Raw genomic sequence first — 25,717 nt, forward strand, 5'->3', positions numbered from 1 at the left:
TAATTTGGTGTATGTTGAATGGGTACGTAGCCGTGAACAGCGCAGACACGGCTTCTGATTTTTTCGATTTTTTGGAATTATTCGCGCGCGCGTCGTCGGAGCCCGAATGACATTGATTTCGCAAACAGCTGTATGTCATGCCTGATGTTTTGATCTGTACTTGATTTTGAATGTGTGTATATCATCGTATTCATCCCACCATGTAGGTACCACCGTTCCCTAGCACCACTAGCCTGATGTTAAGGGTCGACCCCGTGCATCTGGGTGCACGCGATCAAAGCTGATGGCCACGGAGACACGCTCAGCCCCCTCCATTTGTGACGTCTGTATCTACCTTACGGACGATCACGCGACCTATGTCACGCGTCTACGGGAACGTGCCACCGCGATGCTCAGCCTCTTGTTTTTCCGTCACTGCAGAGTCCTAGCGACGTACCCCTCTTACATTCCACCGAATGACAGTTCAGTTAACAACGGCTGAGGAACCTGAGACAGCAGCTGCTCCCGTAAATGAAGATATCAGTGCTATGGATCCAAAGGAAGACTCCGAGTCGCAAATACCATCAGACGAGGCGGCCGTAGCTGACGTGGCGACCCCGCCGGAGCCATCCTCCTCCATCAAGCCACGGCGAGAGATAGCTAAGATGCCTCTGATGAAGTTCAAACTGGGGGTACGTCTCAGTAACTCGCAGCAGAAGTTCCCATCGTCCTGACTCCTGATTAAAAGGCACCCTGGCCCGGGATATGCTACCCGCGCAAGTTCTGCCTCGTCCTCTTAATCCAGTCTACATCGAGTGTGACGACGTGCGTGACATACCAACCGCATGGTACGGCATTCCCTGGAACAAGCAAGCCTTAATCAAGTACGCGGCCAAGCGCGGCTGGGCCGTCCCGTTCACGAAGTCAGACAACCCAGCTTATGTGGTCCCAGGCTCGTACGACATTGTCCTCACCTGGCCTCGCCTAACCCGCCACTACTACGCAAAGCACGGCATTGCAATGCGCTTGCGGGACGTATGGGATGAGCCTCGTATCGGGAAGGTCATCACGTTCTACAACAACCGGGAGATGCCCAACCTTACGAAAAAGCAGCGATATACGGTCTTCGACACGCTAGAGGAGATGGGGTACAAGCCTGGTGAGGCGTTGTGGTACCTGGACGAGATGGAAACCGTACGTTCTTATTCCACTCGCTGATCTTGCGAAGCATTGAGCCATGTGTTTGACGCCGCTCTCCATTACAGCTATAAATCAGGAGAACGTGCATGGAATCAGTTCCCTTGTAACTGTCGCTATGTACTTGCTTTCGAATATGTGAATTCATCCCACCATGGACCACTAGTTGCAAGCACTCGTCATCAAGCACATAACTCACACTTTTTCAACTGGTGGGTCACTCAACTCCCGGTATCGTGATTGATAAAACACGCACGAAAACGCGTACATGAGCAAAAGCACTACAATGTCATACCCTCCAGCAGTACGCTCCAGGTCGCCGGCAATCCCGTACCCATTCCCCAGGCATCTACCACATCCACGGCCGACCCCGAATGTCCGTGTGTACGAGAAAAAAAAGACTGACAGCCATGGACACTCAAAAAGGTACCTCAACCTCCCTATATCGTCGAAGTCGAACCGACGAGGGCCAGGGAACGGACGGATGGACGGCTGGAGTCCATCGTGTTCCGCAGGGCTTGGAGACTTTCAGCTTCTATATCTAGCCACCGATGCTTGTGTGTAACACTGAGAACAGGTCGAAGTTGCTTTTGTGTGGTGCCGGAGAGAGTACCGTCGAAGCAGGGCGGTGCACCTCGGGTGATGTTGCCAAAGAGGGGGAGCCCATTCACAACCGCAGCTACCCTCGATGGTCTTCGCGAAGAGCTTCCATACAAATTAGAAAGTCCACCTACGACGATGGGCAACATCTATCTCCACGACGTAGTCGTCGATGCCTTGTTTCTCGTCTCGGGAAAACAGGTCGTGTCTATGGACGCGATCATGTGACATCGTGCGGGGCGCTACGTCACGCGTCCGCCGTCGAGAATATCCTTTCGTTCCGAGTCAACCACTGCTCTCAGCAACGTGCCCATAGTACACTCCCTCCTTCTACAAAATGACAAACCTACCATCAACGGCTGAAGAAAATGAGACATTATCTGCGCGTACAACTGAAGGTATCAGCTCCATGGGCCCAACCAACTCTCCAGCGCCGTCGGGCGGGGCGGACGTGGCTGACGTGGCCATCCCTCCTGAGCGATCCTCTCCCACCAAGCAACGGCGAGAGATTGTTAAGATGCCTCTTATGAAGTTCAAACTCGGGGTACGTCTCAGTAACTCGCAGCAGGTCCCCATCGTCCTGACTGTTGATTCAAGGGCACACTCGCTCGAGATATGCTACCCGCAATTGTCCTGCCCCGTCCTCTCAATCCAGTCTACGTCGAGTGTAACGATGTGCGTGACATCCCAACCGCATGGTACGGCATTCCTTGGGACAAGGAAGCCTTAATAAAGTACGCGGCCAAGCGCGGCTGGGCCGTCCTGTTCAACAAGTCAAAAGACCCAGCAGACGCTGTCCCAGGTGTGTACGACATTGTCCGCACCTGGAGTCGCCTCTCCCGCCGTTATTACGCGAGACACGGCATTGCGATGCGCATACGGGATGTGTGGGGCGCCTCGTATCGGGAAGGCCGTCACGTTTTACAACAACCGGGAGATGCCCAATCTTACGAAGAAGCAACGATACATAGTCTTTGACACGCTAGAAGAGATGGGATACAAGTCTGGTCAGACGGCGATGTGGTATTTGGACAAACTGGAAACCGTACGTGCCCATCCCCCTCGCTGATAACGTGAAGCACTGAATGATAGCCTGCGCGCATATAGCTGTGATATAGGAGCGTACTAAGTTCGCGCAAGCCACAATGGAATATTATACACCTGCATATGTCCCATTCCCCTATGTCGGCTTTACCCCTCGCACAACAAACCACTGCACCTCCTCCCCTGTCGGACGCATCTTCGCCTTGAACACATCCCGCATATCGAATCCCACCAGCCCCGCAACCTCAAACACCACCCGCACCGCGTCCTCGCTCAGCCCGTGCTTGTGCGGGACGAGGTGGTGGTGCGTTGCCGGGAACAGCTCACGCCCGTCTCCCGCTGCCTTGATGTCCGCGACGAGGAGCGAGCCGCCGGGCTTGAGGAAGGACGCGAGGATGCGCGTCGTGTCTGAGATTGAGGGGAAGTGGTGGTACGATGCGCAGCACTACGATGAGAGCGTCAAGGAATCATCGAGGGACGAATGTACTGGAGTTCATGATGGAGAGCAGTGTCGGGCCTGTAGGATGGTACTCACGACGATAATGTCGAACTTTAACCCATCAAGCTCGTCCGGCTCCCCCTTGAGCTCGGTGCAGACGGCGCGCATCTCGTCAGGATCTAAGCCCTGGTTCGACGCTTGCGCATTGTACAGATCGACGGATGCCTGGCTAATATCCACCCCGACGACGCTCTTCACATATTGACAGAGTTGCTGCGAGACCAGACCTAGTCTTTCCGGTAGATCGTCACATATCAGTATGTCCGGAACAGTGAGCATGGACGTACCGATACCGCAAGCATAGTCCATCGCGACCGTGCTGTCCTCGTCAAATAACTCCGGCCACGCTTTACGCAGCGCATTGACCTGCTTGACTGCTCGCTCGCGGCCATGCGCGTCGTCATGACCGTGACTGTGCTCGTGCGCGTGCTTGTCGAAGAAGGCGCGGTTCGCAGCCGCAAAGTCGTGATCGTGTTCGCCGTGTCCTTGTGTGGTGTGGATATGCTCCTGGCCATCAGGATGAGGATGGTGTGCGTGGTCAGCCATGGCTGTTGGAGTCTGGCAGATGGCTTTCAACGAGAGCAAGTGAGAGCTGAGAGCGTTGCGCAGGTGACTGTGGAGGTACTCGTTAGATCGCGATCGACGCATGATCGGAGAAGTCATCCCCACTCCATTCCCGCGTCATGGAGGTAAACTCAGTAACACCTAGGACGGTACAGTATGGATCGGTATTGCGAGTACTCGAGTACAGTACGTGCGTACAGTACAAATTACCAGGCTTACATAGGAAATAAACTGAGATAACAACAACATAGATTCCATAACCAAAAGCTTCAAGCTTCAAGTTTCGCGTCACCGCACATACCGACGAAGTCGAAAGGGCAAACGCAGTGCCACACTGCCCACCCCAATCATCGCGGCTGCTACAACGCCACCTTCCGGTTGCGCAACTGCCTGATTTGCGGACTCGGAGCGTGCGGGGGAGACTTCCTCGTACTCGCCTCAGCAGCCCTCGTCCCCGCCGGAGGCACGTACTGCTCCTCGACACGCCGTCGCTTCTTCTCCACGCTCGCCCGGGTGTAGGGCAGCGGCACCGCGCTCTCCGACGACGTGTACCCATCCGTCCCCCTGCGACGCAGTGGAGCAGGCCGCGGGGTGGCCGGTGCGAGTGAGCGGCGGGCAGACGGCACCGTGGAAGATCGGCGGGGAACTGGTTTGTCGATGTCGAGGCTCTCTGCGAACTCGATGTCGTCGTCTTCGTCATCGGTGTGGGGTGCGGCCCGCTTGCCTTGCGACCGGCTGGAACCTGCTTGTGCAGTCGAGCGAGGGGGAGCCCCGAGCAGCCTCTGCCTCGTGCGCTCGTCGTCACTGTCCAGCTGCACTTCCATGGACGATGCTATTTCCTCCTCGGCCTCTTCCACCACCTCCACTTCATCCACCTCGATCACCTCATCCTCCGCTTCGGGCTCAGACGCGCTCCGTTCATAACTCCCATCAAGGATCTCCTCAACATTCTCCTCATCCTCGTTCGTCTGGCCAGCAATGTACGACTGGGGTTCCTCCTCGCCAGCTTCCTGACTCTCTTCATCGCCATCGCCTTCCTCGGCCTCTTCCTCTTCGTTCGCAGGAATGGCGTTCATACGACTGGCTGCGCGACGACCAGTTTGGCGATGCGCGACGGTGCGCGGCACAGGTCCTGCTTGCGCCTGCGCAGAAGCGCCGCGCAGCTGGGTAGGCACCGGTCCGACCAGGGTCGCCTGTGAACTCATCGGCACCTGAGTTGGATGAGTTTGCATCACGGCAGCAGCAGAGTGGCGTGGAAACGGCCGAGGTGCGACAGTCTTCCGTGCGGACTGCGACGGGGAGGGAACCGCGGGGGATAGAGATGGACTTCGCTGTGTACCGGAAGGGCCCGCCTCGGGCTGATAGTCGAAGCTACGGCGCATGTCTTAGCGCGTGTGCTAGAGGGGATAACATACTTCGCTTACTCGTGATCATCGTTCATCGATGGTTCAAATTCGCCGGGAGGGGTGCGTTGACGCTGTTGAGGACCAGTGCGCGTCCGAGTGCGTCCGTGCGGCTCATCGGGCGAGGCGTTCCTCCAGCGCGGACCGGGGTCGGTGTCCCTCCTGATGTTCCTGCGAGGGACCTCTTGCTCAAAGGAAGCATCAACATGGCCAGAGTACACATCGTCATGGTCTTCCTCTTCATCGTCGTCATCCGGTGTGCGTTGGAATTCGCCGCCTTCTTCTTCTTCTTCCTCCTCCTCCTCCGCCGCCAGGTGTTGCTGCGCTTGCATGAAGGCATCATAATGCATTCCATTCACACGGCGGTCATAAGGGAACAGGCCCTTGCCATCCGGTGGGGGAGGGTTCTTTTTGACTAGAGCGTCAATGATGGGATCGAATCGTTCCTGGTTCTTCTTGTATCGTTCTCGCCACGACATCCAAGGATGGCGTCTCGCCCACTTGAGCTCGGGTACCTACAGTCCGCTGTAAATCAACTATACGAGCATATACGCGGGATCAACGTACATTGACTGCATCATCCACCAACTTTTTCCAGAGTTTGTTGCCCTGCCGACCTCCCGCCTCGGGATACGGTATCGTAACCGAGAGGAACTCGCAGAGATGCTGGTCATCCGACTGCGTAAATTTGGCACGAAATCTATCCCCATGTCGGCTCATGTACGTATTCGGAAGGGAGGCGCACTCACGTTCCGGGAGTACGACCACCCATCGACATCGGTTCGTGCTTCGGGGCTTGGTGCTCGTACTTCTTGTTGCGTATGCACGCCGCGACAAACACGGGAGGCTCCACATAACAACGAACGAGCGAATATCGATCGCGCAGTTCATCGAGCCCCATCTGCTGCACGATAATTGTGTCTGCTCCTTCCTGGTTGCTCAAGACACGCCCACCATGTTGCTGAGCGCCGGATGAGAGACCGTACGATGCGACGAACACGATCCGTTCTGCACTCACATTAATCTTGTCTTTCAGAGTGTCCCTTTGAGGTCCCGACAGACTCCACCCGAGTCCGTCGCCGTGGTTTGTACCCCACAGATAGAAGGATACTGGCTTTCCATCGACGACGAAGATGTCCTGGTTTTGAGGACTGTTATCGCGCGATATCGCCATCTTGCTGTGGTGCTTTATGCAGCAGTCAAAGAGATGCAGAGCTGAGCTCGCGACGCGGTTTATGGAATATCGGCCGGGGGGAGAAGACGAGGGTAGAGGAGGAAGGGGAGAGCGAGGCACAGTGGGTTGGAATTGAATGAAGCGCCGTATTGGCGCCGGTGCACGGGCCCTAACCTCATTCGAGGGTTCGGTACCTAACCCTAACGTTCGTCGTCACCCTAACCTGAAGTCCGTCATGATGCCTGATTTCCTTCTGACGTCCAACCGGAGGATTTGACTGTCATGTCTAGTCTATCAGCGTACTTGACAGCTCTGAACTTGCGGTCTCATCTATCAACTAAGATTGCTTGGGTATGCACTAGTATTGCTTCAGTTCAAGCCTGCATCTCGTCAGCTTCCCTGTAACTCCCGGACAGATGATTGACTCACCCCATATGGCAGACGTCAACGTGCTAATGCTATGAAGTGATACAGCAGGGCGACGTTCTTTGTAACACCCACATGGAACATATTGTGGTGCTCCCCTCTGGTACTCGTGCTACTTGCTCCACCTCATGGCTCCCCGATGCTTGGGAAACTTACGCTATGTGTTACTCACACCTACTTCAAAGATCGTCTCATAATGTCCCACTGGAGCCGCTATTACGACGCTGTCATATATAAAAAGCCTCGCTCGCGGACCATCACCAACATCTACCTACACTGGGAACGCACCCCAACGCACCACATAGTACCCGAACGACCTTCCATACCGTGACGAACACACGCCAAACATGCAGAAGATCATCAATAAGGTGAAGAGCAAAGAGACTTTTGACTACTCAACCGTGGCGGAGTCTGACTTGCAAGGCCGGGTGAGTGTCGCCGTAGTATCCAGCGCTAGCCGTGAACTACACTGATGTGGAGTCGAGCCAGACTGCCCTCGTCACCGGAGGGACCCAGGGTATTGGCTTCGAGATCGCACATGCTCTAGCACTGGCCAAAGCTCGTGTCCTCGTTCTCTCCCGGATGGAGGAGAACGGCGCGAACACCGTCGCGACAATCAAGAAGGAGGACCCGACGGTCGACATCAACTTCATCGAATGCGACCTCGGGAACCTCAAAATGGTCAAGGATGTCGCCGACAACATCCGCGAAACCGAGAAGCGCCTCGATCTTGTAAGTCCCTACGCTGCGTCTCACATTTCCCTCTTCGAAGTCACGCTGACTTCATACCATCCTTGGAGCTCATCTGCGACGCCGGAGTCGGCGTCAACGCATTTGCGCTCACAGCGAACGGGATCGACCGACACTTCGGCGTGAACTATCTCGGACACTACCTCCTCATCAACCATCTCCTCCCCCTCCTCCAGCGCACCGCCGCCCTCCCATCCACACCCGCCCCGCGCATCGTATCAGTCTCCTCCGAGCTGCACCGCACCGCGCCCTCCTCCGTCTCCTTCGCCAACATTCCCGAGGTGACTTCCGACATAGGGCTCGGTCCAAACGGATACTACGCGCGCTCTAAGCTCGCGCTCATCCTCTTCACCAAGTACGGCGTGCTCCATCGCGTCTTCAAGCCGAACAGCGATCGCATCCTCGCGCTCGCCGTGCATCCGGGCGGTGTGCACACGAACCAGCCGGAGCAGTTCAAGGAGGCATACGGGAAGGTCATGGGCACGTTTGCCAAGGCCGCCGTCGTACCGCTTATGCGCAGCCCGGAGAATAGTTCACTAAGCGCGCTGTGGGCTGCGACGAGCGAGGACGTGGAGAAGCAGGGCTGGAATGGGCATTACTTCACTGAGGCGGGGAAGGTCTCCGAGGAGTCGAAGCAGGCGCAGGACGAGGAACTCAGGAAAAACTTGTGGGTGCTGAGTGAAAAGCTGGTCACGGAGAAGATGGGATCAGATGCTCTACTGTCTTGGGATGCGCCAGAGAGCTAACGCACACCTCCAGTAGAGGGTTTGCAGTTGTACGTACGTACCGATGTGCTTTAACGAACAGATATTATTTGTTTTTTGTAATAGTGCAGCATTCGTGGTGTAGCGGTAACATTGGGTCTTCCCATGGCCTAGCTCCGGGTTCGACTCCCGGCGGATGCATAGATATTTCTCCGCCTTGCTTTTTGGTTTCTTCAACATGTCAAGCCTGTAAACTTCGAGGACCGGTGGCACAGAATTGCCAAGTGCTTGGAAGCTGCGACAGATTGTGGTCATCACACGTCAGGACGATGTGAATAGAGAGCAACGGACAAATGCTCCTGGCAATACAGATATCTATCTGCCTATCAAGTACATATACGATATGCAGCGCCCAGTCCCATCCTCCCCGTCGACGCGAACCTCGCGCGCCGATGCCCACGGCCCATCGCCGCGGATGTGTTAAGAAAGGGGAGCCTTGGACGAGGATGGGTGCGTCGAGCACGGGCGCGATAACAGGTGAACGTAACTTAAAGCGTAAGTCGGTAGCATCAAGCAGAGAGAGAAGGAAAGACAATAAGGGTAGAGAAAACCGCGATGAGATATGCAGAAGAGTTGTGCGATGTGAGATGCAGAGCAGATGTGGATGTGTGCGTGCATGGAAAGAGGCGCTAGGGATGTGCAGTGCGTGCGTGAGGGGTCGTGCAATAGCGATGAAGAGATGAGACGGTCGTGTCGGTGCGGGCGGAGGAGCTGGTAGCTCAGAAGGTCTCCGTGACGGCAACCGAGAAGTCGGAGAAGTAGGAGTTCTGGTCCTTGGGAGAAGCCCACTCGGACGAGGAACCTACGCAGAGTGAGTCAGCCAAGTTACAAGGAAAGAGCAAATGTGGCGCACCTCCGAAGAACGTCTGCATCTGGACACCGCGGATCTTGCCTGCGTCGCTGTCGCGGTAGACAAGACCCTTGACCGTGAAGATGCTCTTGCCCTCAACGAAGAGCTCGAGCTCGCCGTTCTCCTTGCCGACATCGTTGAGCTTCACGCGCTGGCCGATGGTCGTACGCGTGCCAGCCTTGAAGTAGAACGAGCCGCGGCCGACGGACGCGCCATAGACGTCGTTGCAGTCAGACTCGGGCGCAATGTTGCAGACGGCCTTGTTCGCAGAGTAGTCGGGAGGGAGGTAGGTGTAGAGCTCGCCCTTGCCATCGGTGCGGAACATGAAGCGAGTGGAGAAGCAGCGGTCGTCGCGGCGGCCACCAGAGCACGAGGTGGCGACGTCGTCGTTGTCACCGCCGTCTGCAACAAGAATCAGCATCTATACGCATGATGCATATGATCGAAGGTAATGATAGGGGCGGCGCGCTGCGATCGACGACTTCTCGATCACAATCCGCCCACGAACAAGGGCGGTATCAGCGCACAAGCACCGGCGACCTGTGCAGAACTGTCGTCGACCGACAATTGCCAGAGAGAATCCTCCGGAGTCTCCCCTGACATACGCATCCATCTTGAATTGGTGCCAGGCGCGGGTAGGGCCCGGTGAAGAGCGGATGAATGGGCGAATGTTATCATTCACTATAAACCATCCCCACCCCGGCAGTGACATACAGAGAACACTGAATGGTATGGTTGTGCACATGTGCCATGGTGGACTCTGCCAATCTTTGAGACCGAACAGTGCCCATCTCCGTTGGATTCGAGATTCGGACCATGCGCGCCGGTAACCAATCAAACCTAAACGGGTACTCACAGAAACCGGGGAGCTTGCCGCCCATGTTGAAGTCGAAGTCGTCCTCAAAGTAGACCGAGTACGAGAGCGTGGCCTCCTTCGCATTCTCGAGGTTGAAGTTGTCGGGGCCGGTAGCATAGAATGAGAAGCCACCCTGGGGCTCGTGGGTGAACGTGTACGAGCCCTTGGGGTAGTGTGCCTGCATCGAGTACTTGCCGTCGGGCGCGGTCACATATTTGTGCGTAAGCGAGGAGATGAGCTTCGTGACACCGAGGGTGCCGTCGCTGAGCGGGAGGGCATCGTCTGACGCTGACGAGGTGGTCCAGGTCTTGGAGGACGAGATGGGGAAGAGCTTCTTCAGCGCACTGGTGATTGAGCCCGAGGAACTGCTGGTGGCAGACTCCTTGACGCTCGAGCTCGTACTAGAGCCCTTGTGCGTAGAGCTGGAGTGGTGTGAGGAGGTCTCGAAAGCCTTCGTGCTGCTCGAGTGGGCAGCAGAGGTGGTCGCAACCGCGGTGCTGGTCGCCTCGACCGAGGAGGAAGCAGAGACAGACGCGACAGTGGTAGTCGCAATGTCGGAGATAGCAGAGACCGAAGAGGGTGCCCTGCATGTCCTCCTGTGGTGACGGTGGACGGGGGCGGCCGAGGTGGAGGCGAGAGTGAAGGCGAGGATGGCGAGGAGAGTCCTGAACGCGTACATGGTGGCGGCCTGGATCACGAGAAAAAGAGTGACAAGCTTATAACCGAGTCGAAGAGACCGTGGGGGTGTAAAGAATGACTGGTGCGTTAGGCACACAACCGGGACGGAGAGAGGGAGGAGGAGGGCAGGAAGAGCGGACTAAAAGAGAGATGAGAGATAAAAAGAAAGAAGGGTCGCCTGCGCTAAGCGAATATCTACCATCACGGCGCTTGCCGACGGGGCGCGTTACCCATTTGGGTGTCTCCCCGACAACCATCCCGCCCATTGTTCTCGTTCCACGTCCCATTGTTCTCCTCCTTGAAAACAACCAGGCTCACAAAAGAGCCCAGGATACAGCCCGAGCTCTCAGGCAAACACCTCTGCCAGCGCACAAACTGCATGCCTCCTCGCAGCCGGCCTCAACACGCCGAAGAGGCACTGTTTCCTGATCGTTCTGTTGCTACGTATGGATGCATTCTTAATGCCGGAGCGACCCCCATTTCCTCCGGTTGCACGAAAAATCTTGAAGTAGCTCCACGTCCTCGCTGTCGCACGCTTCCAAGACGCTAGTGCAGCTTGTGCAGTACGTTTCTCCGGGCGACGTAAACATCGGGTTTAGTCTATGCCAAGTCTTGGCATAAGACGCTCCGCGCTCGACAGGCGGACGCCTAGGGAGGCCTAGATATGTCTCCGGGTTCCTCTGTGAAGAACCCGAGTTCATCGTGTCAGTGTCATTGCGGGGATTGCGCCTCATATGTTGTAATGCCGGACGTGCGGTAGTGGAGTCGCTTCTCATGCGATTCACGCTGCCCCCGCCGGCAACACGCCGACCGAAGTGCACCGGAAGGCGCAGCGGTGTTGCATTCACAGCGGTAAGTCTGAGATAAGAAGGCACAAGCGAGATGGAACAAAGTGCGTGTATTGATCCCATCTCAGGGCAGGATCGCCGCAGTCACCGTCTCTTGTCCACTCAAAAGTCTCAGTGATCCGAGGGAGTGGCGTTGACACGGCCTGGACCTGGCGCACCGAGCTTCGAGGGCTGGAAAAGGTTGGGAAAATTGACCGTCGGAGTATCCTCTCGCAATAACCGCCCTTCCCACATCTGCACTCCCAGGAAGCGTCGACAATATGTCAGTACCGTTCAGCGCATTCCTGGTGTGCATGACTAACGCTGCGGCGTAAAGCAGTCATTTGGCAAAGGACGATGCAGCGTAAAGTCGGATATGATTACTCTGATTGCATTTGCAATGAAGCCTTAAGATGCAAGGTGAAAATCTACTGACGCGCTTCGCAGCACAGCAACTGCGTTCCCGAAGCATTGCGTAAATATACACATACCAGCGTGTCCTAAGCTCGCGGCCCAGCAGCCGCCTTTGTGCGTCAAGCTGGTATAGGCTGGAGCGGCGTGGAAAGTCCTTCGTGATCGCAACCGAAGTATGCATACAGTACGTTTCGTGCTGGCTCAACTGTCTCCGGACTTTGGTGGCGCATCGGAGGCTTGGCAATCAGCTCAGAGCTGCATCCCAAAGTACGCGACCTCTCAAGGAACGTTGACTAGGTTTCATAGACGTCGGCCATCCTTGTCGGCCATGGGCTGGCTAGCAGCGAGTCAGCGATGCCAAGTCCCATGACCCTATGTCCATTGCGTTCCGGGCTAACCAGAGGCGCGTCAAAGTACTCACAGTATTTCTCCTATATCCTCTTAATCTCCTACGCTCGACATTCTCGCCACACAGATATTCCAGGCATGGATGATGGGGCCCTCCTAAACTTGAAGAATACAGCGTTTTCACATTGCCTAGCCTGCAGCTGCGTAAAACCTGGTGGGAGTGGAACACTACATCAAAAGAGAGGATGATGATGATGAGGAGAATGAGTAGGAGGATATGGCGGGTGAAGGTAGGACGCTGGGAGCCTAAGAGGACGCGACGCGTTCTCAACAGTGTTCAGATTTCGATGTGCTTCTGTCACGTGCACCGTGTCAGATCACGACACCCACTAGCCCTTACACTGAACAATGCCAATTGCCAGTAGCGTTGGCACCAGTACTTGCTCAGGGAAACGCGGACGGTATCATTGTCATCAGAACGGACATACCAAGAGTCAAGATGATATAGCCTCGAAGTGCAACCTAGTCGAGGATCCCGAAGGCTGCGCCGGCCACAACGCGGTGGATCCTGCATGCAGCAGCACCACGCTGGTTACACTGTAGCACTTCCTACGATTGGATTTGTGAGCCGACACGTATCAAGGCACCTACATTGTCGTGATTAAAAACCATTTCCTGTCACTTGGTTATTTGTATAAAGAATGGCAGAAGCGATCGAGTTACCTCAGGCTGACTTTCGTTGTCGCATGGGGCAATGCATGAACGGATGTCATGAGCGGCGATGTGCATCACGAGTAGCGACGCATTGAATACCCGAACATATCATGATCACCCGAAAGCATCGCAGAGAATGCCTAGCAACGTACAGCGCACTGATCGTACAACTGTATGTACAGATATAGGGGGCTCCATCGTCGTCTGGTCGACGAGAGCCATAAAGGAGTGTGGCCAGTAGGGGAGGGGGCGTGCATCTTATGGAATGCATCGTCATAAGTGAGTCGTAAATAAGTCGCGTCGCATGATCATAGTCTTGAGTCCTCGATTCGGGGCAACGACTCTCACAAATTCTGGGTGATGGCCACCGAGAAGTCGCCGAAGAAGACGTTCTGGTCCTTGGGGGTGGCCCAGGAACTGTCGGAGCCTGTGCGCAGAAACGGGTCAATCAGCATGCTCATAACAATCGCAGGATCGCAAGGGCGCGGTGAACATCCGCCCGAACAATCACACAAGCCGAGACTCACCGCCGAAGAAGCTCTGCATCTGGATGCCGCGGATGCGCCCAGAGTCCGCCGTCCTCAGCACCAGGCCAGGGACGGTGAACATGCTCTTGCCATCGACGAACAGCTCGAGCTCGCCGTTCGCCTTGCCGACATCGTTCAGCTTGACGCGCTGGCCGATCGTCGTGCGCTTGCCCGGGGTGAAGGTGAACGAGCCACGCCCGACGGACGCGCCGAACACGTCGTTGCAGTCCGACTCCGGCGGGATGTCGCACACCGCCTTGTTCTCGGGCGAGTCCGGCGGCAGATAGGTGTAGAGCTCGCCCGCCCCTTCACGGCGCCACATGAAGCGGGCCGAGAAACAGCCATCATCGCGACGGCCGCCCGAGCAGGAGATGGCCTCGTCGTCGCTGTTGCCTCCATCTGCAATCAAACAGTGAGCATGTGTAAGAATGATAGGTGTACAAAGGCAACGTACAAAGACCCGGGAGCTTTCCTCCCTTGACGAACTCGAAGCCGTCCTCAAAGAGGACGCTGTACGAGAGCGTGGCCTCCTGAGCTGTGGTCAAGTCGACCGACTCAGGACCAGGGGCGTAGAAGGAGACGCCACCGCGTGGTTGAGCTGAAGGCTTGAATGATCCCTTAGGATATTTCGCCTGCATGGAGAACACGCCGTCCGGCGCGTTGACATAGTCGTGGCTGAGCTCACTGATCGCCTTGAATGGGCGCAGTGTGGCATCGCTCAGGGGAAGGGCGCCGGAGACCTGATCGGAGACAGACCAGGAAGTGCTGTCCGAAACAGGGAACAAGGTGGATGTAGCACGGCGGATATGCGTGGTGTTACCGGGGAACGGGAGGGCAGAGACGGAAGCAAGTCCGAAGGCGATAAGGGGAGCGAGCGTCTTGAACATGGCGAAAGAGTGTCGTCGAGTTGGATTGGGAGAGCGTTGGATACAGCGCAGCTGCAGAGGCTTGAGCACGAGAGCAGAGGAGGAGAACGGGGACCAGCGGCGTCGAGCGAGGAAACATTGTAGAGGCCTGCGCAGCTTTATACCATTGCAAGAGCACAGCAAATTCGGAAGAACGCCGAGACCAGGAGAAAAGAACCACGAAACGCGATAAAACAAGGGCGCGCTTGATCCAAGACATCACCGAAGTCGACACAATAGCCACCTAAGCGGTGACTGGCGCCTGACCAAGAAAACAAGGCGTGTTTGTTTCGGACTTCGCAAGGCCAATTGTTATGAACGGCAGAGAGCATGACTGTGGGCACAATGTTCTAGAGTATGTGGGATGAGTTCACCAGACGACCTGCAAAGCTGTCTGGAGGTTCACGTTCATATACAAGCCGGGTTGCCGTAGCTCCATCCATGGGTGGGCTAGAATAATCTTGCAGAAATAACATAGTCAGAAAGACTTGGAACATAGAACATGGTAGCAGGTTGAATCACACACAGCGATGGCGAAGATCTTCTCCTACTGCATCACGGGACGCCCGTGTAGAGCACGTTCGAAGGCCACTCGGTGATGTTTCGCATGCCGATAGGCATTCGTCCGGTGAGTGTGTTCTACGTCATGGTCCACATTGTAAGGCTGTCGAGTTCGAATCGACGTGGTGGTCCGTCGAGAGTTAGCAACTACAGGAACCCATCGAGAACGAGGACAAATCATCAGTGTATGCAGGCGTCAACATGACATACGGCCAGGTCCAGCACGTCAAATCATGATGCAAGGACACACACACCGTTCATGACCATATCAGCCTCGATGAGTCGCGACGTCGCTTGCAGCACGGCATCGTACTACCTCAGAACATGCTGCCAGCACACAGATTTGACTGGGTACTTGGTAACATGTCGGCCAAAGTCATTCTCCTAGCTCAAGACGGGTGTTGCTGCGTTACCGTCTCTGGTGGTATCAAATGTGATCCTGAACAAGTGTGGCCTGCTGCCAGCAGTCAGCGAGTCGATGGCGGACTCCTGCACCCGCCCCAGCGTTGTCCTTGGCATCCCGGTTTCCGTGATGGGCGCGATCAGTGTGCACTGGATGCAACATTCAGCAGGCAGGATTCAGACATAGTGCGGCGAGGCAGGGTTGAGCGTTGTGGTGGAACGAGGTAGAGCCTGGTCAAGCATCAGCTCGGGCGGCTCAGCGGTTGCGCCCACGGACGTTCCCCGAAGTCAATTACCGGAACTCGGCTAACAACTCAGGTAACCACAGCCCACTTCCGGCGCAAATTTTCCCTAGGACGACCGGAGATATCTTGAGTATTCCCTTCCTATGCGAGATTATCGAAGGTATAGGCTCGCGCGAGCCTGGTGTCCACCGTAAATTCTAGACCAACGAGCTGCGCACGAACGCTCCGCAATCACCCACGGGCCAATTAGAGCACGAGGAGTACACATGGTCAATTTTTTTGTGAGATACAGCTACAGATAAGCTACAGAGCAACGTGAGGTTGACATAAGTACTAGACCGAGAACCGGGACATCACAGAGCCGTCACAAGGTACCAGAAGCCTGAACTTGAAGAGATGGAACCCGATGAGTGAGAACAACAATAACAGCATACGGAAAGAAGGGACGTTGAGAATGTGTCGTGGGTAGCCCTACTAGGGACCCTTAAAATTTGCCATCGAGGCATCGTGGCCTAGAGCGTCTCCGTGATTGCGACCGAGAAATCAGAGAAGTAGACATCCTGATCTTTGGGAGAAGCCCACGAGGAGTCCGAACCTGGTAAGGAAGGCAGGTCAGTACACATGTCCTCCGCAGCAGCGAAACGGGAGGTAGAACGGGAGGGCCCTCGGCGCACCGAAGGACGGCACGCCCCACCTGACCTCGGGGCCGAACCGAAGCAGCGCACAAAGGCAAAGCGCTCACCTCCGAAGAACGTCTGCATCTGCAGGCCCCGGATTCTACCCGAAGAACTATCGCGCAGGACCAGCCCATTGACGGAGAACATGCTCTTGCCAGCCACGAACAGTTCAATCTCGCCGTTTGCGTCGCCGACGTCGTTCAGCTTCACCCGCTGCCCGATCGTCGTGCGTCCGCCGGTCTTGAACGTGAACGACCCACGGCCTACCGAGGCGCCGTAAACATCGTTGCACGTGGAGAACGGAGGGACATCGCAAACGGCCTGGTTCTCATCGTAGTCCGGCGGAAGGTACGTGTAGAGCTCTCCGGCGCCGTTGGTGCGCCACATGAAGCGCACCGAGAAGCAGCCGTCATCGCGTCTGCCACCAGAGCAGGACAGAGCCTCATCGTCACTGTCTCCGCCGTCTGTAATCACAAAAGTTCATTAGCACCTCCGCGGAGCAGCGCATGTGGGAACAACGTACACAGTCCTGGGAGCTTCCCTCCTTTGACGAAGTCGAAGCCAGACGGGAAGTAGACGTCGTAGCTGAACGTGGCCTCCTTCGCCGTGGTCAGATCGACTGACGACGGACCAGGAGCGTAGAATGAGAACCCGCCCTGCGGGTCGTGCGTGAACGTGTAAGACCCCTCAGGGTAAATCGCCTGCATGGACTTCTTGCCATCGGGTGCTGTGACATAGTCGTGCGAGAGAGCCGTAATCTCATTATGGGGCCGGAAAGTGGCATCGGAGAGGGGACTAGGGTTGGCGATGACAGAGTCGGTGGTCCAGTAACTGATCTGTGGACTAACAGGGAAGAGAGAGCTGGAGACGCTGGCGCGGGTGGTGAGGTTGGTGACGGGAATAGTGAGGGCGCGTGAGGGGAGGACAAGAGCACCGGCGAGAGCCAGGGAAGCAATCCCAAACGTCGAAATCATGGCGGAGGGGTAGGGTATAGTGCGGGTTATAACAGGGTGGGTCGTCCGAGCGATGGTCGTCCGTTGGACTCATGTCGGGTCAGAGCAGTCACCTTTAATACCTGATGCTGCTCGACATATCGACCCGCGGAATTCGCGCTCGGGGAAATTGAAGAAGCCGCGTTTACCACATGCAGAAAGCTGACTTCCGGCGCGTACACCGTATCCCCACATGTGGACGCAGCATGCGTCCGAGACATAAGAAAGTTTGAGGGTGCAATGAGCTTACCAGGACCGGACAGGCTCTGTTGTTCTATTGCCAGCGGACAAATCCGACACAAATTGGTGCGATTGGCCGGGAGAGCATCAACCCGAGGAGTGTACAGCGTGGACAAAGAAAGACGGTGGATGCCAATCTAGGCTACTGCGGATGAGCTGTCGGAGACACGAGCCTTATTGAGGTGCCTGGCACCGTTCTGTTGCTATGCCGCGGTAACTCGCGTATTGGGAACACATGAGAGCAGTGCGGAAACGGAAATTTAACAAACACTCACGGATTGGCCCCACGAGGACGGCGTTACATATGCACAAGGCGCTGCGCTCCACATTCCTGGTTGTCGGTAACCAACACATATATGCATTATAAACTGTAACAGACATTTGCATGGGATAGGGAGGAGATATCTGATCTGTTCATAGTAGAATCCTAGTAGAGAGTACCGGCGACACTTGCTACTGCTGAACACTCACGAGTTTGCTCTTCCTGCCCAGAGCCGAGGACCATGATTATTCCCGACTACGAATCCGAACGTACGCAGACCCGGAAGCAACTCTGGCACGCAGGTCTCGGTTTGGCCTCCCGTCAAGAGGAAGATTGCCCGAACTCGTATGCAGGCCAGCGTCGGAGATGAGGATCAGTGATCAAGACGGCAAGCGCCACGAGCGTCCCGCCGAAAAGGTCCAACTTATACAAAAAAGTGCATCCGCCGGGAGTCGAACCCGAAGCTAGGCCATGGGAAGACCCAATGTTACCGCTACACCACGAATGCTATACCTGGATGCATTTAATATTATTGACCATTTGTATTCCAATGACCGTGCCATAGTGATGGCGGTGACTGTTGAAATCAGCTTCGAAACCACTCAGCAAATTCCGCTTGGCTACAGATTGGTTTGCGACGCTGCAGATAGATACCTCCAGCACTACTGATCCGCAAGTTCTTGTATATCCACCACAGGTCGAGCAGCGTCACCGTCCTGACTGCCAACCATGAAGAGGAACCTGAGCTTACGAGCTACACCCAGTCCGTTCTCCACCAAAGTGACACTGTACGAGGCAACAGATGCTGTAGAATCTGTTCGACGTTCAAAGAGGCTCAAGGTCTCCGCCGAACACTGCCCTGAATACCCAGAACTTTCGGAGGTCGCAGAGCAGTCCGCTTCTTCTCGCAAAGCGACAGAGCGGTCCGATCCTGGCAGAACTTCAGTGAAGACTGAATCCGTTGCCGGCACTCCCAGGGATACTCTGCCAGGAAGGCCAAAACCGAAACGGGTTACTTCCCCTCGCACACAGAAACCTATCCCCACTGCCTTGGAGACGCCGCACCCTGCACCTCCACGCTGGCGAGAAACATATGACACGATCAAAAGAATGCGCTTGCACATCGTTGCGCCGGTAGACACCATGGGGTGCGACCAGGCCCAACTGAGGGAGGCAGATCCAAGGGTACGTGGCCCATTGCGCTGTGGGGTGAATCGTCATCTGACGCGTCCTCGCCAGAACCAGCGTTACTCGACGCTCGTCTCGCTCATGTTGTCGTCTCAAACCAAGGACGAGGTCACGGATGCAGCCGTGGCCAAGTTGCGTGAGGCGGTCGGCGGAACTCTGTCCGTAGACGCCATCCTGCAGGCCGACGAGAGCGTCATTGCTGAAGCCATATGCAAGGTGGGCTTCTGGCGGCGCAAGACGCAGTAAGTTGCGTAACTCGCATATCCTCTCTCGAAACTATACTCAACACGCGACCAGGTACATCAAGCAAGCGGCGCAGAAACTCCGCGACGAGTTCGACAGCGACGTCCCGAAGACCGTAGACGAACTCTGCTCGCTACCGGGTGTGGGCCCCAAGATGGCCTTCCTAACACTCCAAGTGGCATGGAAGCTGTATGCGCCCCTGATCGTCTTATAGTCATGCATCCTCACATTTTCCGCAGTAATGCTGGCATCGGTGTGGATGTGCATGTCCACAGGATCACCAACCGGCTCGGCTGGCACAAGCCGCCGAGCAAGACGCCAGAGGAAACGCGGTCCGTATGCTCGTGCTATCCAGTCTGACCGAGTTGCGCTGATCCTTGGCATGGTAGGCTGAACTTACAATCGTGGCTGCCTCTTGAACTGCATCCTGAGATCAACCACCTGCTTGTTGGGTTTGGTCAAGTGAGTCTTGTCGCAGCTCATTAATTCCATCGAATAGGCTTTGCTACGGCTATGTGGCGTGCCAGCGCAGTGGGACGACGTACTGACCGGCCCGTCAGACCATATGTACGCCGGTAGCGCCAAAATGCGACCAATGCGAACTCAGCGACGGTCTGTGCCCCAGTGCGCGCAAGGTGGCCAAGGCCTCGAGCAGCAAGCCCGGAAGCAAGAAGGTCACCATTTTCGCGTCTGGCCCAGATACGGGCGCCGGGCCGAAGATAGAAGTCGCGCTCGAGGAAGAGGAACACAAGATTGCGCTCGAGAGCACGTCGGCTACGCGCCGCACTCCGCCCGAGCAGCTCAAACTTGTCAAGATAGAAGGCACCTCCCCTTAGTTCGCACCACATGCCATGATTCTTGTGCTATGCGGCGCAAGATAGTTAGTGGCTACCGATACATTGTGTTCGTCGCTTCTCGCTCTATCGTCCATCGCCTTGCGCTACAGTAACGGTCGCCTAATCTCCCCAGTAATCTTGACATGTACCATACCGCGTTCCCTTCTTGTCAGCTCTCATAACAGGTTCAAGGCCATGTCCCAGAAGCCCTTTTCCAGTCTAGTGCACTTCTCCCATATGGCGCACCACTCCTGGAAGCGGAGTGCGTTCGGCGGGTCTGCAGCTGCCAGTGCCTCGATCGTCTCTGTATCCCATGATTGTCACATTGCTCCACATCAATACCGCGTATGCATCTTCGTCGATACCTGGTGGTCACTCACCAATGCCGAGTTTCACCGCACCCTGGTAGTGCTCCCCCGAGTAGTCCTCTATCCACTTGAGATATACGTTGCCGTCAAGCTTGACCCAGCTATCGGGTTTCGACGCCTCCTTTTTTAGCCACAGTCCGACCTCGCCGTACCCAAGCAGACATGCCGCGAGAGCCATAATGAGCTTGGCACTGTCACCTGAAGATGTACGGTAAACCTTGACAGAATTTCCGTTATGTGGTCATCCGACCAGGGCTTACCTTGCAGTCCGATGTCCAGCAAGTACGCGCCATATGCCGTCGTAGAGGGTGACTCTGGCGTCGCCGTCAGCTCCTCTTCGCTGATCCCCCACTGCGCGCAGAAGGTCTTGTGAGTCGCAACCTCGTTAATGACGTTGATGATCGTCTGCGTGGCAGTCTGGATCGAGCCAAAGGTTGACGATTTGGCCACGAGGAGTCTGTCCGTAGATATGTGAGTACATGCCACACTCTTGGGCAGTCGGTCATAATCACCCATATGCGCGCGCGTAGTACTTCAGGTACAGGTAGTCTTGCCTGTTCTCGCCCATTAGCAACTGTCGCGATTCATCAGGGCAAAACTCACGTACTTGACGAAGTGGAGGAAGCATTCCCTCGGGAGCGTACCCATTGCTAGTTGCTTCACAAACTCGTGCTCCACGTACGCTTTCCATGTTGTCCTCGAAGACTGGATCAAGATGCGGGTGAATGGGTGTGGGTTGGTAGCCGTTGGCCTGCACTGCGCTGTTAGAATATGCAACCATTCAATTAGACGGGCACGCACGGAGGGACCGCCCTTGGCAGCAAGTTGTGCATGTGATTAAGCGGCCCATGCCCATGTCCCACCGGAAAAGCGGTCTCGATGCCTGTATGGGTGTAGATGGTGGCCTGACGTGTCGCCTCCACAACTAGTTGGAAACATGGTAAGCATTCATTGATACTTCACTTATGAAGATGAAGAACCTACCGGTTTCTCCCTTCGCCAGTAGCGATGCGATAACAGCGGAAAGCGTGCACCCAGTTCCATGAGTGCTAGACGAGTCTATCCGCGGACTGACGAACAGAGTGACCGTCTCTCCTTCTCGCAGGACATCCACCACGAGCTGGCGAGAGGCGAGGTCCTGCTCATTCACCTGCAGGATCTCCATGTTCTCGCCGAGGAACGTCTCCTGCACGACTGACACCTCCGGACGGGCAGCCGATATGCGATGGACGTCCCGAAGAGTCAAACTGACATGTCCGCCCTTGACGAGGACTGCCCTTGATCCGAACGCGAGGACTTTCTCCGACGCCGAGATCATGTCCTCGAGCGACTCGATCTTGACGGAGACGCCTTTGCGCGAGAGAAGCAGCTCCGTCTCGGGCTTGTTTGGCGTGATCAGCGTCGCCAGCGGGAAGAGCTCCTCGATCATAACCGAGACGGCATCCTCGTGGAGCAAGGTATGGCCCGAGGTTGAAACTGCGACAGGATCGACGACAAGCGGGGGAACTCTCGACGCGTCGCCGTAATGCAATTTGAGCTTCCGCGCAATTCTGCGGGTATGCTCGGCATCGTAGAGCATCCCCGTCTTGATTCCTCGGATCTCAATGTCATCGAGAACAGAAGTTAACTGATTAACTCGTTCTGTGAGTCGACTATATTCTGTCGAGCCAAGTTGGTTCACCGACCTGCTGCTCCAGGAAATCGGACGGAGTGGGGTGTACACCCTGCACGCCTTTGGTGTTCTGTGCCGTCAGAGCCGTAATGACAGACGTTCCATAACACCCGAAAGCAGTAAACGATTTCAGGTCTGCCTGTTAAACGTATGAAGCAGTAGACAGATAAGCTCGGGCGTGCGTAAAAATGACTCGGAAAACTAGACCTGGATTCCTGCTCCTCCACCGGAGTCCGAGCCGGCGATTGTCAGCACCGCTGGAGGCGAGTTGCTGCCCATGATCGTTACCAAAGACTGTAGGTGGTCGTGGTCGATGAGAGAGTTGCAAAGTCAACTGGAGCTGGGCGGAGGCCGGCATGATTGGGGCTTGAACCTAGTACTATGTAGTATCACTAGAAGCGCCGGCTCGAGGTCACCTAGTAGGCGAGAACAATGCATACTAGTAAATTCCTCGTTGTACGTTGGAATTTGCTTGCGTCCTCGTCGGTGCAACAACTGGTATAACATACAACATCTATTCTGTTACAGCCAAACCCAAGTGATGTTTCCAAGCTGAATGGAGCACAACCCCCTTTAGAGCGCTCAGATTCTATGGATACAGGGATACAGATCTACGATTTTACAGTCGGGAACCACGGGTGCAAGTCAGGAATCCATTGCAACGTCCCGAGAGTGAAGTTCGGCAGTTCGATCATGCTCGTTGGGGTGGCATTTTGCAGTCGATGGCAGATCGTCGCGAGGTTGTCCAGATACTGTGGACGGTCTGAGGGAGCGAAGCTAAATGATAATGATCGCGGCAACTTACCTGCACCCGATCCTTCCCCCAGTGTCCAACCCATTCCTGAGGCTGCTTCGCATCTACCAAGATATCTCGCGCGAGCTGGAATGATGCGGCTGGCGAGTAGAATCGATCCTTGAGGATGCAGCGCAACACCATTCAGTAATACCCCAAATGAGTCCAAGGTATCGCGTACCTGCAGAAGATCCTGTAACACGGGCGGGAAAGCAAAGAGGTCCGGTATCGGCTCCGCGGGAGCTAGCTTGTCAAATTCTGGGTCAAAGACCCACTTGTATCGTCGCAAGAAGTTGAGGGAAATTCTCCGCCAAGATGAGGTGATGCACCCTGCCGTCAACTGAATTACCGCAGTCAGTTTTGTTGTCGGTAGATATTAGCGGAATCCATCGTACCGAAACGAGTGCTGTACATATCAATTGCAGAGCCGTCAAGTGGGACCTCTGGAAATTGAGCTCGCGGAACGCCGCAGTGTCTAGCAACAGGTCAAAAATGGATGTGCCCACGAGGACAGCTCATAGACGTACCTCGGGGTACCACCGGCAATAGGCCATCGATACAGGAAAGATGGACCTCGAGAACCCGGGAGAGATACCAATAGGCGATCGGCTTTTCTTCAGGTGCATACAATTCCTGCTGGAACCCGGAAAGTATGACTTCCCTACTTGCCGCGAGACGCCATAGTTGCGCCGTCCGCAGAACCGCTGTCAGGATGACCGATGTAGCTGGGTCCTGGCATATTGAAGAACTATGAGCAACCATTTCGATCAACTACACGTAAAGCAGAAACGTACTGGGGGCTTATACTGCGCGACATCCTGGAGCATTACGTCGTACAGCATGTGCCACTGCAGAACCTCCTTCATCAGATGCCGTCGGCGCCGAGGAGGGTTATACCAGCTTGAGCGAACATGCGGGACCATGAGCTGCGGCAGAAGCAACACAGATTCGGGGTCAGCGATTGGCATTCGAGGACACCTCGGCGGCAGCATGCCTTTGTGATCCGCCGTTCGATTACGTCCCGCATCGTTGCCTTCTGCATTGGAGGCGCGCTTCGGTGGAAGGCGTCCAGTATAGTGGTATAGGAGAGGCCGATAGATTCGTAAAAGAAGCGGTCTACAAGCCATGAGGGCCAATGTGCCCCTAGCACCATGTCTTTGTCGAAGAAAAGAGTCTACACATGTACGATCAGTGCCAGGCATGCCGATATTGAAGGGTACAACCATACCTGCACAAGTGAGCGTTGGAAAGCCGCTGCTGGCTTCCGGTGCAGGGCAAAATGCATGGAACCTGCCGTCTAAAGAAGATGAAGCAGAAGTATACGGACAACCGACGCAGACTCACTTCCCACTTGAGTATGGATGGCGAGTTGACAAGGTGGCCAATCTCACCCCAGTACTCTAGATAGGCATCAATGGCATCGCAGGTTGCCTCAAATGGTGGAAGATCTGTCACTCGTATTGGCATGAAATTGGGTAAGCGCCGCGCGATATGAGGATCCATAGTGAGGGACGCAGGAGAATCCCGAGGTAAGGAATCTTGGTGCGATGTTCGTACACGGTGCAGCAGCCCACGAGTGACAGCTATGTTGTACCACAGTTCGGCTGCTTCCTTGAGCAAGTCCAGCTTGTACAGCTGAAGGAGAGTCTAGTGATGCTGCGGTCAGTCCAGATCAGGCGCCATCGTCATCTGTGTCCCTACCTTCCGCAGGAGCAGCCTATCGCAAAGGGCTTCAATCTGAACTTCTGGGAGGTCCGACTGTCGTATCAAGTCGCAGGCCTTATCGAGCATGTGGATGATGAGGTCCGAGTTAACCCCTTCGAGAAGGGATACGTCGCATTTTTCTCCTTGCCAGTCCTCTACCTAGGAGATTATTGTCAGAAAACGAGGTGCGAGCATCTGTCTGCAATTACTGACGTCGTGAACCCGGTTCTTCGAGAGCTCTCTCCAAGCAAAGTCACAGCACTTCAGCATCCCCAGCATCGCAGCGCGCATTACGACGGTAATCAGCCATCTGGGACGCTGCGGATCGTCGTCCTCTTCGGGGATGAGGTACTCGGGGTTGATGTCCGGCATGTGGTGCACAAAGAGGATGGTGAACACGCTCTGTGAGAGCGTCTTCCCCGCATGCCATTCCATCTGGAAACAATGAAACGTACATGAAACTCTGAATACGGGTATGGTACAGCAGTACGGGGTCATTCACCTCGCACGCGAAGCTCCTGTCGAGGATCCAGCAAACCTCCTCGGGCAGTAGGGGGGTGAGGGGGTCAAATGGAGGCCGCCTTTGCTCCTCGAGGATCATCCCGCTGTCCAGGCGCGGCTCCCCGATCTTCATGTAGTGTATAATATGCGAGTTAGCATCATAAAGACAGTGGCGGTAGTGCACTATCTCACCTCAAAGGCACTCATTGCATCCATGAGTGTGAAGCCGTCCATCAGCAAGACCTCTTCAGGTTCCATGTCTGCCAAAGAGCCCATCACGCTTCAATCCTCCGCAGGGCAAGCATAGTGCAACATACCTTGGCTTCCCGCGACAAACAGCTCCGTCACATCCGCGAAATTGTCTCCGCCTGGAACGTCGAACCAGTCATCGTAGCTAGCGTCGTAAGCCATGACGAGAAGCCAGAGTGCCTAGGAAGTAAAGCAGAGAGGCCTAGCAGAGAGTGACTCCGAGGAAGCTCGAGACGATGGTGACGGTCGTCGTCGAGATGCGCGA

The 25,717-nt window shown here is 55.5% G+C and overlaps 12 protein-coding genes and 2 non-coding genes across 14 annotated transcripts; 6 read left to right on the forward strand and 8 right to left on the reverse strand.

Moving 5' to 3' along the window:
• Nucleotides 1-455: 455 nt before the first annotated feature.
• L226DRAFT_563559 (uncharacterized protein) lies at nucleotides 456-1,269 on the forward strand. The gene is made up of 3 exons (XM_067683567.1): nucleotides 456-671; nucleotides 728-1,173; nucleotides 1,245-1,269. The coding sequence occupies exons 2-3, from the start codon at nucleotides 745-747 to the stop codon at nucleotides 1,248-1,250; spliced, it is 435 nt and encodes a 144-aa protein (XP_067529660.1). The 5' UTR covers nucleotides 456-671; nucleotides 728-744; the 3' UTR covers nucleotides 1,251-1,269.
• A 797-nt stretch (nucleotides 1,270-2,066) lies between these two features.
• On the forward strand, nucleotides 2,067-3,041 carry L226DRAFT_306472 (uncharacterized protein). Its single transcript, XM_067673751.1, has 3 exons — nucleotides 2,067-2,320; nucleotides 2,374-2,821; nucleotides 2,884-3,041. Exons 1-2 carry the CDS (start codon nucleotides 2,114-2,116, stop codon nucleotides 2,752-2,754), a joined length of 588 nt encoding a protein of 195 aa, XP_067529661.1. The 5' UTR covers nucleotides 2,067-2,113; the 3' UTR covers nucleotides 2,755-2,821; nucleotides 2,884-3,041.
• On the reverse strand, nucleotides 2,767-3,897 carry L226DRAFT_540095 (S-adenosyl-L-methionine-dependent methyltransferase). Its single transcript, XM_067681802.1, has 3 exons — nucleotides 3,607-3,897; nucleotides 3,356-3,546; nucleotides 2,767-3,265 (listed from the first exon to the last, which is right to left on the reverse strand). Exons 1-3 carry the CDS (start codon nucleotides 3,863-3,865, stop codon nucleotides 2,957-2,959), a joined length of 759 nt encoding a protein of 252 aa, XP_067529662.1. The 5' UTR covers nucleotides 3,866-3,897; the 3' UTR covers nucleotides 2,767-2,956.
• Nucleotides 3,898-4,011: 114 nt separating this feature from the next.
• On the reverse strand, nucleotides 4,012-6,543 carry L226DRAFT_617072 (uncharacterized protein). The gene is made up of 5 exons (XM_067686984.1): nucleotides 6,305-6,543; nucleotides 6,036-6,247; nucleotides 5,854-5,986; nucleotides 5,308-5,801; nucleotides 4,012-5,254 (listed from the first exon to the last, which is right to left on the reverse strand). Exons 1-5 carry the CDS (start codon nucleotides 6,458-6,460, stop codon nucleotides 4,243-4,245), a joined length of 2,007 nt encoding a protein of 668 aa, XP_067529663.1. The 5' UTR covers nucleotides 6,461-6,543; the 3' UTR covers nucleotides 4,012-4,242.
• Nucleotides 6,544-6,908: 365 nt separating this feature from the next.
• L226DRAFT_555299 (NAD(P)-binding protein) lies at nucleotides 6,909-8,382 on the forward strand (the record flags this gene model as incomplete). Its single annotated transcript, XM_067683051.1, has 3 exons — nucleotides 6,909-7,314; nucleotides 7,376-7,618; nucleotides 7,687-8,382. The coding sequence occupies exons 1-3, from the start codon at nucleotides 7,234-7,236 to the stop codon at nucleotides 8,380-8,382; spliced, it is 1,020 nt and encodes a 339-aa protein (XP_067529664.1). The 5' UTR covers nucleotides 6,909-7,233.
• An 88-nt stretch (nucleotides 8,383-8,470) lies between these two features.
• Nucleotides 8,471-8,541, forward strand: L226DRAFT_t269. The gene has a single exon. It is a non-coding gene; the product is annotated as a tRNA-Gly (tRNA).
• L226DRAFT_306502 (uncharacterized protein) lies at nucleotides 8,484-9,207 on the forward strand. The gene has a single exon (XM_067673752.1). The coding sequence runs from the start codon at nucleotides 8,694-8,696 to the stop codon at nucleotides 9,081-9,083; it is 390 nt and encodes a 129-aa protein (XP_067529665.1). The 5' UTR covers nucleotides 8,484-8,693; the 3' UTR covers nucleotides 9,084-9,207.
• On the reverse strand, nucleotides 9,126-10,437 carry L226DRAFT_448466 (uncharacterized protein; the record flags this gene model as incomplete). Its single annotated transcript, XM_067674919.1, has 3 exons — nucleotides 9,126-9,202; nucleotides 9,254-9,652; nucleotides 10,107-10,437. Coding segments are annotated over 3 exons (807 nt in total), but the record flags the coding sequence as incomplete, so codon positions are not given.
• A 2,669-nt stretch (nucleotides 10,438-13,106) lies between these two features.
• L226DRAFT_555301 (uncharacterized protein) lies at nucleotides 13,107-14,833 on the reverse strand. Its single transcript, XM_067683052.1, has 3 exons — nucleotides 14,069-14,833; nucleotides 13,615-14,013; nucleotides 13,107-13,514 (listed from the first exon to the last, which is right to left on the reverse strand). The coding sequence occupies exons 1-3, from the start codon at nucleotides 14,499-14,501 to the stop codon at nucleotides 13,432-13,434; spliced, it is 915 nt and encodes a 304-aa protein (XP_067529667.1). The 5' UTR covers nucleotides 14,502-14,833; the 3' UTR covers nucleotides 13,107-13,431.
• Nucleotides 14,834-15,929: 1,096 nt separating this feature from the next.
• Nucleotides 15,930-17,540, reverse strand: L226DRAFT_540101 (uncharacterized protein). Its single transcript, XM_067681803.1, has 3 exons — nucleotides 16,928-17,540; nucleotides 16,470-16,868; nucleotides 15,930-16,322 (listed from the first exon to the last, which is right to left on the reverse strand). Exons 1-3 carry the CDS (start codon nucleotides 17,376-17,378, stop codon nucleotides 16,240-16,242), a joined length of 933 nt encoding a protein of 310 aa, XP_067529668.1. The 5' UTR covers nucleotides 17,379-17,540; the 3' UTR covers nucleotides 15,930-16,239.
• Nucleotides 17,541-18,335: 795 nt separating this feature from the next.
• On the reverse strand, nucleotides 18,336-18,406 carry L226DRAFT_t270. Its single transcript has one exon. It is a non-coding gene; the product is annotated as a tRNA-Gly (tRNA).
• Nucleotides 18,407-18,521: 115 nt separating this feature from the next.
• Nucleotides 18,522-20,470, forward strand: L226DRAFT_516254 (DNA glycosylase). The gene is made up of 6 exons (XM_067678470.1): nucleotides 18,522-19,083; nucleotides 19,138-19,328; nucleotides 19,384-19,518; nucleotides 19,569-19,661; nucleotides 19,719-19,791; nucleotides 19,890-20,470. The coding sequence occupies exons 1-6, from the start codon at nucleotides 18,628-18,630 to the stop codon at nucleotides 20,163-20,165; spliced, it is 1,224 nt and encodes a 407-aa protein (XP_067529669.1). The 5' UTR covers nucleotides 18,522-18,627; the 3' UTR covers nucleotides 20,166-20,470.
• Nucleotides 20,151-22,521, reverse strand: L226DRAFT_494760 (uncharacterized protein). Its single transcript, XM_067677494.1, has 9 exons — nucleotides 22,413-22,521; nucleotides 22,219-22,344; nucleotides 21,518-22,160; nucleotides 21,335-21,458; nucleotides 21,141-21,284; nucleotides 21,046-21,087; nucleotides 20,794-20,990; nucleotides 20,546-20,731; nucleotides 20,151-20,469 (listed from the first exon to the last, which is right to left on the reverse strand). Exons 1-9 carry the CDS (start codon nucleotides 22,482-22,484, stop codon nucleotides 20,342-20,344), a joined length of 1,662 nt encoding a protein of 553 aa, XP_067529670.1. The 5' UTR covers nucleotides 22,485-22,521; the 3' UTR covers nucleotides 20,151-20,341.
• A 158-nt stretch (nucleotides 22,522-22,679) lies between these two features.
• On the reverse strand, nucleotides 22,680-25,714 carry L226DRAFT_540104 (uncharacterized protein). The gene is made up of 14 exons (XM_067681804.1): nucleotides 25,521-25,714; nucleotides 25,396-25,463; nucleotides 25,205-25,330; nucleotides 24,916-25,137; nucleotides 24,700-24,861; nucleotides 24,343-24,645; nucleotides 24,227-24,295; nucleotides 23,993-24,172; nucleotides 23,793-23,924; nucleotides 23,526-23,730; nucleotides 23,394-23,473; nucleotides 23,180-23,338; nucleotides 23,011-23,118; nucleotides 22,680-22,957 (listed from the first exon to the last, which is right to left on the reverse strand). Exons 1-14 carry the CDS (start codon nucleotides 25,612-25,614, stop codon nucleotides 22,817-22,819), a joined length of 2,049 nt encoding a protein of 682 aa, XP_067529671.1. The 5' UTR covers nucleotides 25,615-25,714; the 3' UTR covers nucleotides 22,680-22,816.
• Nucleotides 25,715-25,717: the final 3 nt, after the last annotated feature.

The sequence above is a fragment of the Lentinus tigrinus genome, assembly GCF_003813185.1.
Source record: "Lentinus tigrinus ALCF2SS1-7 unplaced genomic scaffold L226scaffold_51, whole genome shotgun sequence".
NCBI lineage: Eukaryota > Fungi > Basidiomycota > Agaricomycetes > Polyporales > Polyporaceae > Lentinus > Lentinus tigrinus.